Genomic DNA, 18,492 nt, shown 5'->3' with positions numbered 1-18,492 from the left:
AACTAACAGAGAGTGAGAACTCAGTAAATATTTGTTGAGCAAATCCATGTATTCTAACATTCTTTGTATGAAGCATGCATTGGAAGGGTAATATGCTTGTTTCTCTTGCTTTTACAGTTGTCAAATTTAAAAGTTCTGAATCACTCCCCAATGTCTGATGCCTCCGTCAATTTTGACTACAAATCTCCATCCCCATTTGACTGCAGCACTGATCAAGAAGAGAAAATTGAAGATGATCCTAGTCACTGTCTGCCCCCGAAGGATCTGTATACTGCCGAAGAGGAAGCTGCTACCCTTTTTCCTAGGAAAATGACATCCCATAACGGGATGGAGGACAGTGGGGGAGGAGGTACTGGAGTGAAGAAGAAACGGAAGAAAAAGGAGCCAGGTGACCAAGAGGGCGCAGCAAAGGGAAGCAAGGACAGAGAGCCCAAGCCAAAGAGGAAACGAGAACCGAAAGAGCCAAAGGAACCCAGGAAGGCCAAGGAGCCGAAGAAGGCCAAGGAGCACAAGGAGCCGAAGCAAAAAGACGGGGCAAAGAAGACACGGAAGCCCCGGGAAGCCTCGGGCACCAAGGAGGCCAAAGAGAAGAGGAGCTGTGCTGATTGTACAGCCAGGACGAAGTCCAAGAAGGCCAGGTATATTCCTTTCTCCCTTCTCTAAGCACTTGACTGTGCCATTGCAGGATGATTTGCTTTTGGCATTAGCCCAAGCCCCTGGCATAACCTTGCTGCACTCCTGTGGGCCTAAGATTCACATCTCACCTCATATAGGATGGGGAGCAGGGTAACCCCTTGGTGCTAATGCAAGGGGCTGTCCTTGGAGGGCGCTGTTTCCTCATTGCATTTCTGAAGTCATGGTGTTTCAAAAACGACGTTTGTGTTTTTAGGATATTCCCAAGAATTCCCCACCCGCTTCAGACCCCAACCATTCTTTTTGGTCTGTATACTTAGTACTTAGCATTCTTTAGTTGGTGGCTGGTATCCTGCCAGATGTGTAGATTTGTCCCCTATATCCCATGGTTATGTGTTCTTTGTGTCTGTATTAGCTTTCAGCCAAAAATGAACCACTTTTTTCACCTTCTAATGAGAGAAAGATAACCTGAATTAATACTGGCCATGCAGTTTCTTGCCATTCCTTTTGGACTAAAAAGAATTGAAATGTTAACATGAACAGGGTGTGAGGGAAGTAACATCCCAGGTGTGATACAGAGGGCAGTGAGTTTTGGAACAGCAATGGTGTAGAGTGGCAGAGGGGCTGCTATGAAGAGGATGCACAGTCATGGGAATCAGTGGTGCAGGAAGTCTGATAGAGCCATGGGTATATGCAGAGTTTCAGATAGATGAGGACTGACTAGCTTCCCCTGGCTCCAAGCTCTGAGTGCAGGGCCATTCCTGATCTTTTATCTAGTTCGGTGTCTAGCACAGTGCCTGACACATTTTCAAGTGCTTAGGAAATACTGAGTAAATGAGAGCAGAGGAGACCATAATGACTTACAGAGACATCAGAGTGCATAAGTACAGATTTGCTTTATAGATCCTATCAAGACAGCAAGTGTACTCCTTAAGCAGGGAAATACAATATTTCTCATTTTGTTTCTAAATTCCTTGTGCAGAACTTTAGAATTTTGAGGAAACACCGAATGTATGACTCCTATCTTAAGGAATTTACATGTCTAAAATCTCAGTGTAAGAACAGGTTAATTATATCTATTGATGTATCTATTATTTTAGACCAAGAACACTCATAAAAAACACAGAGATTGATGTGGATACTAACAAAACATAAAGTCGTGAGGCCATCACACCTATGTTGGTCAGGCATGAAGGAGATAATTTTAAGAATGCGTTTTAAGTGGTGTGTGTTGCAACTTGGAGCTTACTATATGGCTAGGTTCTTTTTCAGAAGGACAGTTTGTTGGGACCAGATGGATAGTTTCTTAATCCAAATTAAAATTTTGCCTCATAATATTCTCTCCCTTCTGTCTGACAGGGGATTTCATCTTTCATCTACCAAAGAAACTTGGGTGGGATCCCAGGAATGTAGGTTATAGAAAATGCCCATAAAATACCTTACGAGAGAGAGGTGGACAAAAATCAAGATTCTGCCTAACTAAAAGCTTACAGGATTTGTTTCTTAGTGAACCTAGTGAGCATACTCTGATCTCCAATGTGTGGATGGAGTAGTAGAGTAACTTTTCAGCCCCTGCCAATAATTTTCATCTCCAGATTACTTTGGAAGGACTGAAGTGGTACTTTGGGGTACTAGTGTCTATGTAGAAGGAGGATCAGACATGAGCTAGTGTGGTGACTTTTTTTCTTTATTATTATTACAGAGAATAATAAGGAATAAAGATTGTGTTTGAGAATTTAGGGTAATTAGAGGAGGTTTTCATAGCCCTAGTAAGGAGTCTTGATTTGTATCTAGAAGACGTTAGAAAGCCATAGGTGTCTGAGTGCACTTAGGCGCTGGTTTCTGATGTTTTTACAATTTTATCAACTCCTTCACTTTTAAGGAATTCATATTTACATTGTGTGAGGACTGAAACAAAGTGATGAATAACAAACATTGTCATAAATTTCATTTTGGGGGAATAAGGAGGCATTTAACATAGTGTTGGATGCCAAATGCATAGGCAAAATCAGGATTCTGAAGATTGAAAATGGAACAGCCTTTGTATATAAATGTAGCAATACTAATGCAGCTTATTTGATCTAATTAAGCAGTATGAAATATAAGTGAGTTGGAGAAGTGCTTGGTAGTGTTTTCAAAGGCTGCTAACTTAGAAGACAGCAGAACCTTTTGAAGTTTAGAAGTCCAAGAGATACCCTATTAGAGAAGGCTGACAGAAATGATCATCTCTTTAGAATGTGGACAAGTTACATGAGCTTTCTCTCTCTTTATTTTGGAGCTATATTATACTGATCTGTAACATAATAGAATTCTGTATAGTTCAGGGTTCTGGACTGGTTTGCCTTTGATTCCTTCTCTTTTGTATCTTTATAAAGTTGTTTTGGTTCCTTTAATTAGTGATCCTACTGGTAGGGAGAAGCAGTTTTAGATATGAAGGATGTAAATTGATTTAAAAATACATCTATATATATATGTATATGTTAGTAATTAAGTCTTAGTTTTTTTGTTCACTTTGATTTACTCTTGCAGATTGGCTCAAGCACATGTTTTGATTTGAGCAGATATTGATTAGACCCTGGATAATACTTGATGGTTATAAATGATTCGCTTAATGCTTGGATTACTGTAGGAGCTCCACAACTGATTTACGGGCTTCTGGCCTTTTCCTCCTTCAGTCCATCTTGCCAGCTGCCACCTGGCTAGTCTTCCTGAAGCACTGCTGTTCCTTTATTTATGTTGGCAACAGTGGTGGTGTGGAGGTAAATCAAATCTCCTTTTCTCCCTTCTCAATTCTAAATCAGTTGAGAAATAGTCAATAGAAATAGGCATTCATTTATCAACTCTATTATTGATGAACTGGACTGAAGAACATATATTAGCTTGTGGCCACCATCAGACTTGCTGTTACTCCCTCACTTGAGTTTATCTGCTAGCACTGCAGGCACTCTGAAGCAGAGGTGGTAGTGCTGGGCCATGTGTGCTCCATTCCTTCTTCTGGTCTTGCTCTTCATGTATTTCACCAATCGGTCTTGCTATTCATGTATTTCACCAATCAAGGAAGTGAGATAAGTTTGAAGAAGGGTGGAAAATATATTTCCAGTATTTTTCAGTCCTTGGAAATAAAATATGCTTTTCCTCATGAAAACATGGAGACAGGGAAATGGGATTCCCTCGACAATTTATAACCACTTAGAATCTTCTGGTTCTTCCTATTGCCCCCGATTGTTCCTCTTGCCTCTAGGACAAAATCCAGACTCCTTTCTCTGTCATTCAGACCCTCTGGGGTCTGACCTCTGCCTCCCTTTCCATCTCTGGCACCACACCTGGCCAGCTTGATTAATCTCATTAGCTCATAAAAGTCCTTAACTCGCTTCTCCTTTGGATTGCTTTTGCTGTTTTCCCAGCTCTTTTCCTTCTCTCGGTCCCAAATCCTTTCTATTCTTTGGATCTCAGTTCCACAGAGCTTCCCCAAACCAGTGTACCTGTGTGTCCCCTCTGAACTTCCATTGCATTTGGAGCCTCACTTTTCATTATAAATCATAACTGTAGACCTGGGAAGGCTAAAAGATAATTAGTTCAGCCCTGTTGTATTGTAGCCAAGGAAATGGAGACCTACAGAGAAGTGACTTGTCTAAGGTCATTCACAGGTGTGTGTAATAAACTTAGGTCTGATTCCCAGTCTTGTATGAAGTCTAAAATAGGCTACTTTCCCATCAATTGTGGCTTTCATGTACGTGTGACTTGTTTTCTTCAACAAAGGCTAAGTGCCTGTAGTCAGGACCACCTTGCCTTGTGCCTTTTTATGTTCCTGGGGGACTGGTCAACAGAGAGGTTTGTCAGGTTCACGCATGATATTTTATATATATATACACACACATCTATACATATATACATATATAAATATGTATATATGTGTATACATAAAAATATAATTTTATTGTATTCTAAGATAGAGCTCTGCTCCTTGAAAATAAGACCTGTATAAGGTATCTTATAACTCCCATTGTTATATAACAGTAGATAACATATCCATTTTATAATTGAATGGAAGTTCAAAAAGTTAAGTAATTCGTCCAAGGCACAGAACTAATGAACACCATTGTTGAGATTTGACTCCAGGTTCACCTGACTGTAAAACCCACTTTTCTCCCCATAGCCGTGTGTCTTTATGTTTTGCTAAGGAAGATCAGAAATGGATGTGGGGAGATTTCAGTGTCAGAGAAATTGGTTTTTATTTGTAGGAAATGGCCCCTCCTCTATAGGATTTCAGATTCCATGGTATCCTTTCAAGGACTAAAATGTCTTCAGCTTTTTCCTTTGCTGATTTTGTTTCCATTTGAGAAGCAACAAACAAATTATTAAACATATCTCTTCTAAACAGGTGATAGGTAGAGTCTAGCAAATTTTTCTTTTCAAGGATGATATTAATAGTGATCAGTATTCATGTACTGCTTAAGAGATAAAAGCCTAAAACTCTTAAATAGAAGTTCCAGTTGAAACTAGTCTCTCTTCTTTTCCCTCGAAATTATTATTATTATTAGAGATGGGGTCTCCGAAATAGCTGGGATAACAAATGTATATCACCTAAACTGGCTTCTCTGAATTATTTTTAAGTATGAATGTAGTTCACTTCTTTATTGTAATACTCAAGAAAGAATGCTGCTTCAGGAAGCCAAGGTAGGCTCTGTCAATTTCCTGACTCTGAAATTAAAATTTCATATGGTGTAGCTTCTATGCTTGCACTGTTTTTAAAATTACAGTACCTTATTCCAGAGAGGATTGGAGCCACTTGACTAAGAAGACATACATAGATGTATGTGTGTGCTTATACATACAAACCCATACACATAACTCTGGATACATAGCTGCACATGGCTGGTATAGCTGGAGCAGGGGATCAGAAAGGCAGGGGTCAGATCATGTAGAGTCATGAAATGTTGATAAGGGCTTTGGAAAGATGTTTTGTTCTTAGAAAAGCAACATGCCAGTTTCTCAGAGAAGCTAAATTTTTACCATTTGAGAAAGAAATTTCTTATTAGAGAACTGTTACAGTTCATTTTATGTTGCTACAACAATACACAGACTGGATAATGTATAATGAACAGAAATTTATTTGGCTCACCATTCTGGAGACTGGGAAGTCCAACAGTCAGGTGCCAGAATCTGGGGAGGACCTGTGTGCTGCTCCTCATCCTGTGGCCAAAGGCAGAGGAGCAAGAGAGAATGAAATGTTACTCTAAAGAGAAAAAGAGATAATTCACTCCTGTGATAACAATATTAATCCATTCATGAGAGCATAGCCTTCTGACCTGATCTCTCATTAGGCCCCAACTTCCAACACTGCTGCACTAGAGATCAAGGTTTCCAATACGGGAATTCTGGGGGACAAATTCAGATCATAGCAAGAACTGTTATGCAGTGGATACTGTGCTCACCAACAGTTTTTGCATCTAATGCTTGTAAATGCCTGTGAATTCTTTTTTTTTCCTCCTGAAATAGCTTTTAGTAAAAAGTCAGCTCCGTGGCATTAAGGCACAGCTGAGTGAGCAGGAAAGATGATCCATTTCAGTTGTGTATGAAGCCTTCTGAGTCTTTTACTCAATATCCAAGGAGTGAGTATCTGAGGAGTAGGTCTGTGGCCAGCTCTTTAGGTTGCCCTTTCTCACATACAGAGCCAAGCGTTTTGACTGGGCTGAGGGTTGCTCTTTTCTTTGGAAACAGTCTCGCTCTGTTGCCCAGGCTAGAGTGCAGTGGCACAATCTTGGCTCACTGCAACCTCTGCCTCCTGGGTTCAAGCAATTCTCCTGCCTCAGCCTTCCGAGTAGGTGGGATTACAGGTGTATATCATTACACCCAGCTTATTTTTTGTATTTTTAGTAGAGATGGGGTTTTCCTGTGTTGGCCAAGCTGGTCTCAAACTCCTGTCCTCAAGTGATTCGCCCACCTTGGCCTCCTAAAGTGCTGGGATTGCAGGCATGAGCCATGGTGCCCAGCCTAAAGGTTGCTTTTAAAAGCTAGGGTCATGAGTTTTGGTGTTCATATTGTTGGTGAGGGCAGAGGATAAGCTTTGGAATTTCCACACATCTCAGAATGGTTCATATTCTTTCTTGCAAGTCAAGAAATTAGTCAATGTGCTGGCCCAAGTGGAGGTCTATGTGCTGTGATCTCTGGTCCTCAGACTTTGCTATGCGTAGGGAGCTACCTGGACAGCTTGTTAGAAAAGTGGATTCCCCAGAGAGAATGGTTTATTAGGTCTGGGTGGAACTTAGGAATCTGCAGTTCAGAATTCTCCCAGGTAATTAGAGTGTAGCTGATTCTTAGATGATCCTTTGAGAAACATGTTTCCTGGGTGAAAGATCACAGGAAAAATGGAGCCTGTGTAAGTTTTTATATGTAACATCTGCTAGGAATGAAAAAGCAAAAAGAGGAAAAGGAGTGGTTGGTATGATCAGCCCCAATTTCAGTTTTTCATCCCCATTTGTTCGGTTTGTCAAACCAGAGCAGATTGTTCTCCCAAAGCCAGCATTTTACCTTTTTTTTTTTGCTTTCATCTGTGATGATTGCTTCTGCAAAGTGTTAAACCCCAGGCCTTCTGGTTATATAACCATTTGAGCTGCCTGATTGCCGCTGAGTCAGCTGATAACTGTGTGGTGCAGGAAGAGTAGTAAAACTCAACCAGCTTTCTTCCTCACAAGAGCTGGTGGCTCTTTCTCATTTATATGAAGGTCAATTAGCTATTTCTGTTTAGAGAGGAGAGCTTTATTGAGGCTAATTTCAGGTTCAAGAGATTACATAAATGACATTCTTTCTGTTGGGAGAATTTGTTTTTACATTGTGACCATTTATTAGAATAAGGAAGACTTAAAGGTGTGTATGCGTCCTCAGTAGAAACCCTGAGCTTGGAACCCATTGGACTTTGTGTTAAGCAGGGTAGACATCTAAATGGTAATATCAGAAACCCACCTTGGAAGCTTAGCACTAAGTCTTTATTTCTGTTTTTTTAAGAGCATTGGAAGTGCTTAATCTGTGGCCTGGTACATAGTGACCTTTAGCAAATCTGTAAGGAAACAGTTACTAATAATAATGCTTGATGAATGCCTACTCATTTATTTATCCAGTATATTTTTAGTGCCTCTTCTGTGTCTTGCTTTGTTGATAAGTATTTTTATTGGGAATGAAACAGTGAAGGAAGCAAGGTGTCACAGAAGTATCTATGAGCCCTGTCATTGAGGTACTTTTACAAGTTTGAGGTGCGTTTCACAAGAAACAACCGTGACAAGTGTTCAAGAAACAGGCAAAAATGTAAACAAGTGAAAAACCTGGTATAACTGCATACAGAGTAGCTGAAAGGATTTAGAAGATAAAGAGTATGTCATTTCTGGTCTGGGGAGTCCCTTGGAAGAGATGAGTATTGAGCGACTTATTAAAGGAATTAATGGATGAGAAAAGACTTAAAGCAAAAAGACCATAGGTCATTTAAATAAATGTTCTTTTTAAGAGCGTCCAGATTTTAAGATGGTACATGCAGCTTGCTTTCATTTTCACTTCTCCAAATCTTACTGAAATGATAGAAAGAACAGAGGTCTCTCATCTTTCAAAGATGAGAGACACTACTGAATTTCTGGACAAAGAAAGCCAGTGGTACCATACTGGTGGATAAATGCTGTGGAGGGAGTCCCAGCTCGGAGCTCATGCCGGTGCTGTGTTTGCAGCAGAGATAGAAGTGCTTCCTCCTTGCAATGGAGCAGGCAGCTCTGGAGGCAGGCCAAAAGTGGAGGTGGCTGATTAAGGGACTGTCTGCAGAGTGGCTGTGTGGTTTGTCAGCTCCAGGATGAACTCAGGCAATTACTCTAAGGATATTGGGCAGTGTGCCCTGGGAAAGGGACTAGGGCTCCATGTAAGGAATGACACCCACAAGAAGGGCACTAGCTTCTCTGCCCTGTCTTGCCCATACCCTGAAAGGTGGAGGGGAGGGACAACCACTTGACAAATCTTGCCATGTGTGTAGAGTCCTAGACTAGGCTTCCTATTCGGGTGAGGCTTGTAGAGAAAGCAATTTACTTGGTGGTAGAAGAGAGCCTCACCAGCCACCTGTATTACCAACCTAGTTGGTTTTCAGTAGGAACAGTCTACTGAAGAGCACAAAACCATAGAGGAAAACAAGCAGCATAAAGCAGGAAAAGGAAAAATGAAAAGAAAAACTATCATCAAAAGAATTCAAGGAGAAGAATGAACACATTTTAAGTTAGCATCCTCAAATTCAGGATGTTTTGTGTGCAACACGTAAATGGATCATGACAGAGGAGCAGTCAAAAAAAAAACAAAGAATTAATGAAAATTTAAAATGTGGTGCTTACACTAAAAGAGTTCAATGAAAATATTGAGTAGGGACAGGAATAGGGGAGTTATATAAGATCCAGATTCATCAGTTTTCCTATCAGGATGTCAGTAGACATTTCTTAATGTTGATTAATAATGAACTAGAAGCATGAACATATTTGGGGTTAAAGAGGCATCAGTCAAAAGTGATCCTCTCTGGGGATTTGGTACACTAAGGATGGGTTATACTTTTTATTTGAAACTCTTCTATCTTTCTGAATTTTTATTTTCAATTGCTTTTATTCCTTTTAATAGGATTACTTGGTAAAACCCTGCTTTTTCATCTTAAGAGGAAGTCATCTTTTTGTTTCTTTTTTACTAGGAGAATATCACAAACCTGGGTAATCTCTGTTTTGAAGGTATTGATGATACGGTTTAAGGGACTGACAGAGCAGATTTAGTTCACAGTTTGTCTGCAGCAGACTATATCTGTACCAAAATAATTAGGGTCTTTTTGTGCTTTCTCTTTTAAATAGTATCTTTAAAAAATCGATACCAACTCAGTTCTGTACATAGACTGAACTAATAACTGGTATTATGGAAAAGCTGAATTAAGTGCGCAAATGAGCTTCTTCAAGGTGATATCCATGTTTTCAGTATTGTACTCCTGGGAAGAGGATCAAAGCCTATAGGAAGGTCAGTGCTGTAAGTGTCTTTGAAGCATTGTTGCTGGAGTAGAGTAGTGGTTCCTGGACTGGACTCCTGAGACTCTGCATGTGTTTGGAGGCGATCGTTGGGATCATGAGCTATTTTCAGTGGCTGTAGTAGTAACTCATTCTTTTTTAAGGCTCTGATGGATATTTTATAAGGTTTTAATTTTAAAATGAGAAGATGAATCATTTTGAATTAATTCAGCTTAGTAGATAAGATCTTTCAATACCTGGAGACCCGGGGGACAGAGCCATAAAAGACGGTAGTACAATGTCATGACACATACTCAGATCTTTTCCTTGTACTCAGATTCAGCGCTCAGTTCCTAACTCTCAGTTCTAGCAAAGAAACCTGGAGGTTAGAAACTGGAGATAGGGTTGTAGAGGAAGTTTAAGAAATCGAGTCTACCTAGTGCTTTCATATTATAATAAAATTTCCTATTTGGAAAGCAAAAAAAAAAAAAAAAAAAAGAAAACCTTATTTTTTCTAGGACAAACTACAGAAAGTAAAGATGAAAAAGATCTTGGCTGATGAAGCCATGTGGAAGACAGGATAAAAGCTTTGATGGTTGTAAATGATAGTTATTCTCAGTGTGTGATATAATTGATTGGGAGTTTCTTGCATGTCATAAGTGTATAGTAGGTACTTTCTTGAAAGTGGATATATGTTTGATTGTAAAATCAAGTTTGAATAAAAAGTTACTTTGAATCTCAAAAACGTTATTTCTTCTTTTTTTCCCCTTGCAAGTTAGTTTGTTCTAACTCTGAAAACTATTAATAAAAAAAAGGATTATAGAAATAAGATTGCTTTGATTCAACCTCCAGTCCCATTAATTGGTGGGAGACTTACGCCTTTGTATTATTCAGAACTCTCTCGATTGTAAGTAACATAAACCAAATCAAATTAGCTTAAGTTAGAAAAAAATGATAATGAGGTTCACTGGCTTAAGGAATCAGATCCAGGAAGTTTAACTGAGACCAAGGCTCTTTGTCTCCAGTGACCTGCTGCACCTGTCTGGGTGCCACCCCATTCTTTGCAAATGCATTCCTCTCATGGCTGGAATCATGGCCACCTGTAGCTGTGGGTTTACAGATTAACAACTTCATGAGCTAGGAAGAAAGATTCATTTTCCTACCTACTCCTGCCGAAACAAATACATATATATATATGTTTTATTTTTTTATTTTTGAAAGAAGGACTCCTAAGTTGGTCTTCTGGGTCATGTGTCCATCCTGGACCAATCACCTTGGTAAAAAGAATAGAGTACCATAGCCCAGTCTGACCTTCTGCCAGAGCTCTTTTATACTGTAGGAATCAGTGTTGATTGTGGAAAAAAAAGATGCGAAATACATTATCAACTTCTGCAGTGGAATAGATACATGTCAAGATAAATTATTTTTTAAAGTATATATGGATTTTTGTTTTAATTTAATTAAAATTTAATTAATTAAATTAAAACTTATTTAATAAATACCTATTTATGTATATATTTGTGCGTGCGTGCGTGCGTGCGTGTGTGTGTGTGTGTGTTTCCTGAACCAGTTGCAAATAAGTTATATATGTCAGGCCTTTTTGTCCTTAAATACATCAGTGTGTCTTTCCTAAGAGTAAGTTCTTATTCTTCTGTAACCATTGTCTAGTTATTCTTTTCATTCCCTTGTAACTAATAAGTAATCTGCAGGGAGACACTTTAAGATCATGCAAATATCCTGTTTCTCTTCACCTCATTCTCCCTAGATTTAGCATCCCTTGATGATTCTGTTCCATGCCTATCTTTTCTATGTTGGTTACAAAATGGCTTTTTTGTCATTTCTTTTTTTTTTTTTTTTTTTTTTTCCGAGACGGAGTTTCACTCTTATTACCCAGGCTGGAGTGCAATGGCGCGATCTCGGCTCACCGCAACCTCCGCCTCCTGGATTCAGGCAATTCTCCTGCCTCAGCCTCCTGAGTAGCTGGGATTACAGGCACGTGCCACCGTGCCCAGCTAATTTTTTGTATTTTTAGTAGAGACGGGGTTTCACCATGTTGACCAGGATGGTCTCGATCTGTTGACCTCGTGATCCACCCTCCTCGGCCTCCCAAAGTGGTGGGATTACAGGCTTGAGCCACCGCGCCCGGCCGCCATTTTTTTTTTTTTTCTTTTTGAGACAGGGTCTTGCTCTGTTTCCCAGGCTGGTATGCAGTGGCACAATCATGACTCACTACTGCTTCTACTTTCTGGGCTCAATTACTCCTCCTATCTCAGCCTCCCAAGTACCTAGGGCTACAGGCATGCACCATCATTCCTGGCTGATTTTTTTTTTTTTTCCCCAAATTTTTTTTTGTAGGCACGGGGTTTCACTGTGTTGCGAGTCTGGTCTTGAACTCCTGGCCTCAAGCCATTCTCCCGCCCCAGCGTCCTAAAGTGCTGACATTACAGGCAGGAGCCACCTACCCAGCCACAAAATGATTTTCTAACTCTACCACTTTACAGTTACCATTTGTATTTTGTAGTAAACAAGGGCTCCCCCTTATCTCTTATTTATTCATTATTTATGTATGTCCCATTGGTATATATTCCTATTGTTTTCAATGACTTATAATTCTTTACTGTCCTCAATTGCTATGGTGTTCAGATGGTCTCAGTTTAGGGCAACAAAAGCTCTTCAAACTGACTCCTTTGTCATTTTGACATGCTGCGTTCATGGTTCTGAACACTCTCTCACTTTCTGACATAGCAAGATGTTTCAGGCTCATCTTCTGTCTTCCCTGCTTTAGCCTTGGAATCAGCCATTCCTATGAGGCTTCACTATTAAACACCAAGATCTCAGTGGGCATCTTTGCTCCCAGGCCCTTCCTGTTGTCAAAACTAGGAGGAAAATAACATACAAACATGCACATAGAATATATGGTCACACGTATATGCATGCATACTTATATCTACACATTCTGCATGTTTATATACATAGATAACATGCACATATGCATGTGTGTGTTCATACAGGTTATAGAACTCATGAGTTCAACTGATGATGCCTCCAGTTGAGATTCATCTCATAGTTTCTCCCTTGCCTTGTAACATTTCATATTTTCCAGTTCCCAACATAAACACATTTACTCATTTGCTTAATCCTATACCACATGTAAAATAGTTTCAGAGTGACTTCACCATATAACTACCAAGAAAAGTTTAGAATTTGTTTGCTGTTTTTCCCCTTCCCCCAGAAGTTGAGAGTGTGTAGTCAAATGCTGTGTTCATCAATTAATAGAAGGGCTTTTATTCTCTATGAGGTGCATTTATATTCTTTGTTTTAAACGTGCGTGGATTCATTTGTTTCAGCTTGTTTTCATCTTTAGTTTTTCATGTTTTAGTATGTAGAACTTTAACGGATTTCCTAAACTCAGATCTGTGTACAAAGGTATAGTCAGAGAAGTGCCACTCCCGCCTGTATCCCGGCTACCCTGACCCTGTTCTCTCCCTGCCCCTTGAAGATAGATAGGCAGTGTGGGGTTTTTTTGGTTTATCTTTCCTATGTTTCTTTTTGTTTTAATAGATATATACATTTTTAAATTTTCCCTTTATTCTTACACAAAAGATAGCATATTATATTCTTTTAACACTGCTTTTTTTCACTTAATGTATCTTTAGAAATCATTCCCTGTCAGTTTGTAGAATTCTTTCTTAATTGATTTATAGATGTGTAGTATTACATTGTATATATCCTAATTTATTCAATCACTTATGTTTAGATAGGTAGTTTTCATTATTTTACAATTACCAAAAAATGTTATAATAAATAACCTCATGCATATGTGTTTTCATATTGTGTGATATATCTTTAGGTTACATTCCTGTAAATAAATTGCTGAATCAAACATTGTTTGCATATGTAGTTTTGTTAGATCCTGTTTATCCACTTCTTTTTGAGACAGGGTCTCACTCTGTCACCCAGGCTGGAGTGCAGTGGCATGATCTCTCCTTACTGCAACCTCTGCTTCCAGGCTCAAGCGATTCTCCCACTTCAGCCTCCCGAGTAGCTGGGACTACAGGCCTGCGCCATCATGCCCTGCTAATTTTTGCATTTTTTTTGTAGAGACAGGGTTTTGCTATATTGCCCAGGCTAGTCTCAAACTCCTGAGCTCAGGTGATCTGCCTGCTTGGGCCTCCCAAAGTTCTGGGATTACAGTCATGAGCCACCACGCCTGGCCTTATCCACTGTTTTTGAAGAACCTGGAACTTCAAGGAGCAAACATTCATAGGCCAAATCATCTATAGGTATAGCAGTTTGGAGATTAAAATGTCTTCAATTGATAAAACTCTCAAGCATAAGGTTTTAAAACTTTTTCCAAAGAGCAGAAAGATACACCTTACGTAGTCTTCTGGAGGATGAATTCAGATTATATTTTCTTACTATCCTATTGAAGATCCCATTTGTAAACTTACAAGAGATCTTTTCTTCCTGATACTTGCCTTCATCAGTAGAGCTCCAGGAAAAATTTTTGGAACTTAAAATGTCTTCCCTTGGTTCCCTTTGGTAACCTCCAAAAAATCACTTTGAAGATTTCCCAAGTAGAGTTATCTTCTTATTTACCTGCAAATAAGGGAGCAGGTTTCAGCTGGTATTTTCCTGTTTTACTGATAAATATTTGAGAAAGTATTCCCAGTCTACCTTACCCCCCAGCTTCTAGCTGGGAAAATCTAGTAGCGCCTTAGGCTTGACTTAGAAAGTGTCTCACCATGACTCCTCCCTTCTTTCAACATTTAATGTGTTTCTTAAAATGCGCAGAAGTCTCCTAGTAAAGTGTTACATTTTGACTAAGTTCTATTCCTTAGTTATATGATTTGGGCTTGGTTTAGCTTTGAGTATAATGTTCCACAGTGAAGCATGTGATTCCAGCACACACACACACACACACACACACACACACACACACACAATGAATATTTAAAATGAAGATTAAACATATACAGACATAGTCTTCTAATATAATGAAGTTACATTTAGTAAGTAGATGAAATTGATTTCACATGCTGGGAAGAAAGATTTAAGATTTTATAGGGCCGGGCGTGGTGACTCAAGCCTGTAATCCCAGCACTTTGGGAGGCCGAGGCGGGTGGATCACGAGGTCAACAGATCGAGACCATCCTGGTCAACATGGTGAAACCCCGTCTCTATTAAAAAATTACAAAAAATTAGCTGGGCACGGTGGCACATGCCTGTAATCCCAGCTACTCAGGAGGCTGAGGCAGGAGAATTACCTGAATCCAGGGGGCGGAGGTTGCAGTGAGCCGAGATCGCACCATTGCACTCCAGCCTGGATAACAAGAGCGAAACTCCGTCTCAAAAAAAAAAAAAGATTTTACAGAAAAATTCAAAGGCCAGTGAGCATGTGATTATTTGGGTAACTTTTGGGATATTATAAGCTTTCAAAAGAATTGTCAAAGAATTAAACACAAAACTTTTTCTAAAAGAGCTATCAAAAACTCAGCATTTAATATTTTTCTGTATTTGGGTCATTGGAATGTTTTTGTTGCTGATTCTTATAACCATTATTCAAATAACATTAAAAGGATATTTGAAGTTTTTACATTTATTAAAAGGGAGACTGGGATTTCAGGAAAACAACAATCAAAAAACAAGATTTGGTGTGAACAAGTAATACCTTGTGACTCAGCTGACCTGAGAGTATGCCTCTACTCTGCTGCTGACTTTGGGTCGTTTGCTGCTTTTAAATCTCAGCTTCCTCATCTGGAATATGAGAATTATTTGCTGTGACTCCCTCATGAGATTGTGGTTCTAACAGTTAAATGAGACATGGAATTCACAAATACTTTGTAAAATGTAAATTGCTATGCAGAATGAGGAACCACATAATGTGAGATAAAGATTTGTGAAAATTTAGCATCTTTTAAAACTGTTTTACCTGAATCTCCTCTTCTGAATTAAAAAGAAGTGGAAGAACTTTTGCTTTTTCCCCTGCTTAAGGGTACAAGTCCCTTGTTAAAAATTGATGATCCTTGAAAATGGCACAACCCCTTGAGTTTCAGTTCTTTGGGTTGGATCAAATTTTTTTTTTTTAACCTTTAAGTTCAGGGGTACACGTGCAGGTTTGTTACATAGATAAACTTATGTCATGGTGGTTGATTGTACAGATTATTTCATCCCCTAGGCATTAAGCCTGGTATCCATTAGTTATTTTTCATGATCCTCTCCCTCTTCCACCCTCTACACTCAAAAAGGCCCTCGTGTATGTAGTTCCTCTCTATGTGTCCATGTGTTCTCATCATTTAGCTCCTACTTATAAGTGAGAACGTGTAGTATTTGGTTTTCTGTTCCTGTGTTTGCAATAGCTTTCATCCTGAACTTTCCTGGTAGATAGGCAAGCCAGTCTCCAGCTTGGGGAATAAATGTGGGCTGGGTTTGTGCTGACCTGGTTGGGGACATGTGAAGGGTGAAGGATATTCAAGAAGGATGCAGGCAGATTTAGCAATCAGTGGCTGGTTCGTGTGCTTGATCACCCCTCTGAACAAGGTCATCCAGTTTCCTTCTCTTCCCCATACTTTCTACTAACTCTCCTGATGGGAAATACCACAGTTGGCTCTTTTCTTGTCCCCCACCTTCTGTCACTTGCCAAGACTTCCTGGTTCTACACTCCTACTAGGCCTTTTAAAACATTTTCAGCCTTGAAAGGCTTCGGTCCCTCTCTCCTGGACCTGCTGTCATGGCCCTTTTAACACCGAATGAAGTCTAAACTTCCTGGCCTGGTGCACCTTTGACTTTTCCTTTCAGCTCCATCTTGTAGGGCTTCTGTTCACTTGCCCTGTTACCCAGACACATAGCCAGCTGTCTTTTACTAAATGTACCCAAAACATTGTTGCATTCCCCAAGCATGCTATGACGATTAAGAGCACAGACTCCACTTGGGGTCACATCTTGTCTTTACCATTTACTAACCATGTTACCCTGGAAATCTATCTTAACCTCACCATGCCTCAGATTCCTCACAATAAAATGAGAATAAGAATTCTCTCTGCTGGCCAGGCGCAGTGGCTCACGCCTGTAATCCCAGCACTTTGGGAGGCTGAGACGGGCAGATCACTTGAGGTCAGGAGTTCAAGACCAGCCTGGCCAATATGGTAAGACCGTGTCTCTACTAAAAATGACAACAACAACAAAAAGTTAGCTGGGCATGGTGACGAACACCTGTAATCCCAGCTACTTGGGAGGCTAAGGCAGGAGAATCGCTTAAACCTGGGAGGTGGAGGTTGCAGCGAGCTGAGATGGCACCACTGCACTCCATCCTGGGTGACCGAGCGAAACTCTGTGTAAAAAAATAGTAATAGTAATACTGTCTTCTTACAGCTGTTGTGAAGAGCAAAGGTAATAATTCATGTAAAGGCATGTGCCTGCAAATAGTAATTATTATATAAAGTATTGGCTGCAATCATTATTATTCGTTATTACTGTTATTCCTACTACTGTCTGTCAGAATTGTGTTTTTAAATATATATGTAGCTCTGCTCAAATACATTTTCTTAAATCTCCCCAACCACAGTTACTCATAGCCATTCATTAAGGCATCCATCTGTCCATTGCTTAAAAAACAATTTTAAGACTTGCTTAAATATTACTTGAATACTTATCGTGTATAAGGCATAAGACTACTCATTCTGACGAATACAAAACATAGTCAACCACATACTGCCCTCTAGGAACTTCAGGTCTGGTAAGAAAGATCAGAGAAGTATAAAATACTCATCTATCCAGCAAATGTTTATTGAGTAACTGTAGAGGATACAGGCACTGTATGTAGTTATGTGAATTCTGAGCTTGATACAGTAGTTACTGACTAATTGTGGTGAAAGATCATTTAAGTAAAGCACAGCTGAAGTGCTTTGGGAGTGTAGCAAAGATATTTTACCAGATAGGAAGGCCAGGGAGGGCTTTTTAGAGAAAATGTTGCCATCTTATAGGGGCCTTGCAGGGTGGATGGACTTGACCCATCTCTACCTCACTGAGGAAGCATTTATGTACTGCCTTGGGCTGTGGTTGTAGGTGAACTGTAGGATTTTCATAATTGTAAACTCTTCAAGTGCAGAGGCAGCGTTGTCTTCATTTTTGGGTACCTAGTTTCAGTAGAGGATGGTGAAAGGTTAGGGAGATATCTCTTCCTAAGTAGCTTAAAGGGAGATTGTAATGTGACGATTCTTACTATCTGTGAAGCAATTGAACTTCCTAGAGAAGACATTTGTATACCCTGAAAGTGAAGTCTTTGGAGATGTTTATATTATTTCTTACATATTAATTGTAGCTATGATAGTCATGATGGGGTGTAATAAAGTGAATTCTGCATTGACCCATGTAGATATTTCTTCCCATGTTTCTGTTTATTTCTGGGAAGAAACCTGTAGATTCCCCATTAAAGACTGCCCTGGTCCTAGAATTCTAGGGTGTGATTTCATGACCTTGATCACATGAGAAATCTTAGTTTTAAAAGCTGCCCAACAGTTTTAATTCTGAATTTCTCCTTGTAGCAAGGAGCAAGGACCAACCCCAGTGGAGAAAAAGAAGAAAGGAAAAAGGAAAAGTGAAACTACAGTGGAGAGTTTAGAGCTGGATCAGGGCCTGACGAACCCATCTCTGCGGAGTCCTGAGGAGTCCACTGAGTCTACAGACAGCCAGGTACAGCTGTGACCGGGAGGCATGGTGGAGGTTACGGCTGCTGGAAGGGATCTGGCTGACACTGATCCTGTTGCTCCTCTATGCCTATCTTCTAGCACCCTCCCTAGCTCTGGGTTGGGCTTTTACTGTTTTGGTGGGTGAGCAGGTAGACTGTAGTCTTCATCCC

At 39.8% G+C, this 18,492-nt stretch overlaps 1 protein-coding gene across 2 annotated transcripts in view; it reads left to right on the top strand.

Moving 5' to 3' along the window:
* Window positions 1-18,492, top strand: part of CHD6 (chromodomain helicase DNA binding protein 6) — a 202,991-nt gene that overhangs the window by 69,089 nt on the left and 115,410 nt on the right. Inside the window, exons 3-4 of one of the 2 annotated variants that reach the window (XM_002806769.7) lie at window positions 118-638; window positions 18,179-18,326. In XM_002806769.7, the coding sequence (XP_002806815.5) occupies window positions 118-638; window positions 18,179-18,326 (669 nt within the window). The remainder of the gene's footprint in view (window positions 1-117; window positions 639-18,178; window positions 18,327-18,492) is intronic. The other variant, XM_078371699.1, reaches the window with a different exon arrangement.

Source organism: Callithrix jacchus, chromosome 5 (genome assembly GCF_049354715.1).
Source record: "Callithrix jacchus isolate 240 chromosome 5, calJac240_pri, whole genome shotgun sequence".
NCBI classification, from domain to species: Eukaryota; Metazoa; Chordata; class Mammalia; order Primates; family Cebidae; genus Callithrix; species Callithrix jacchus.
The sequence above is the reverse complement of the archived record's forward strand: the minus strand, read 5'-3'. Positions and strand labels throughout refer to the sequence as shown.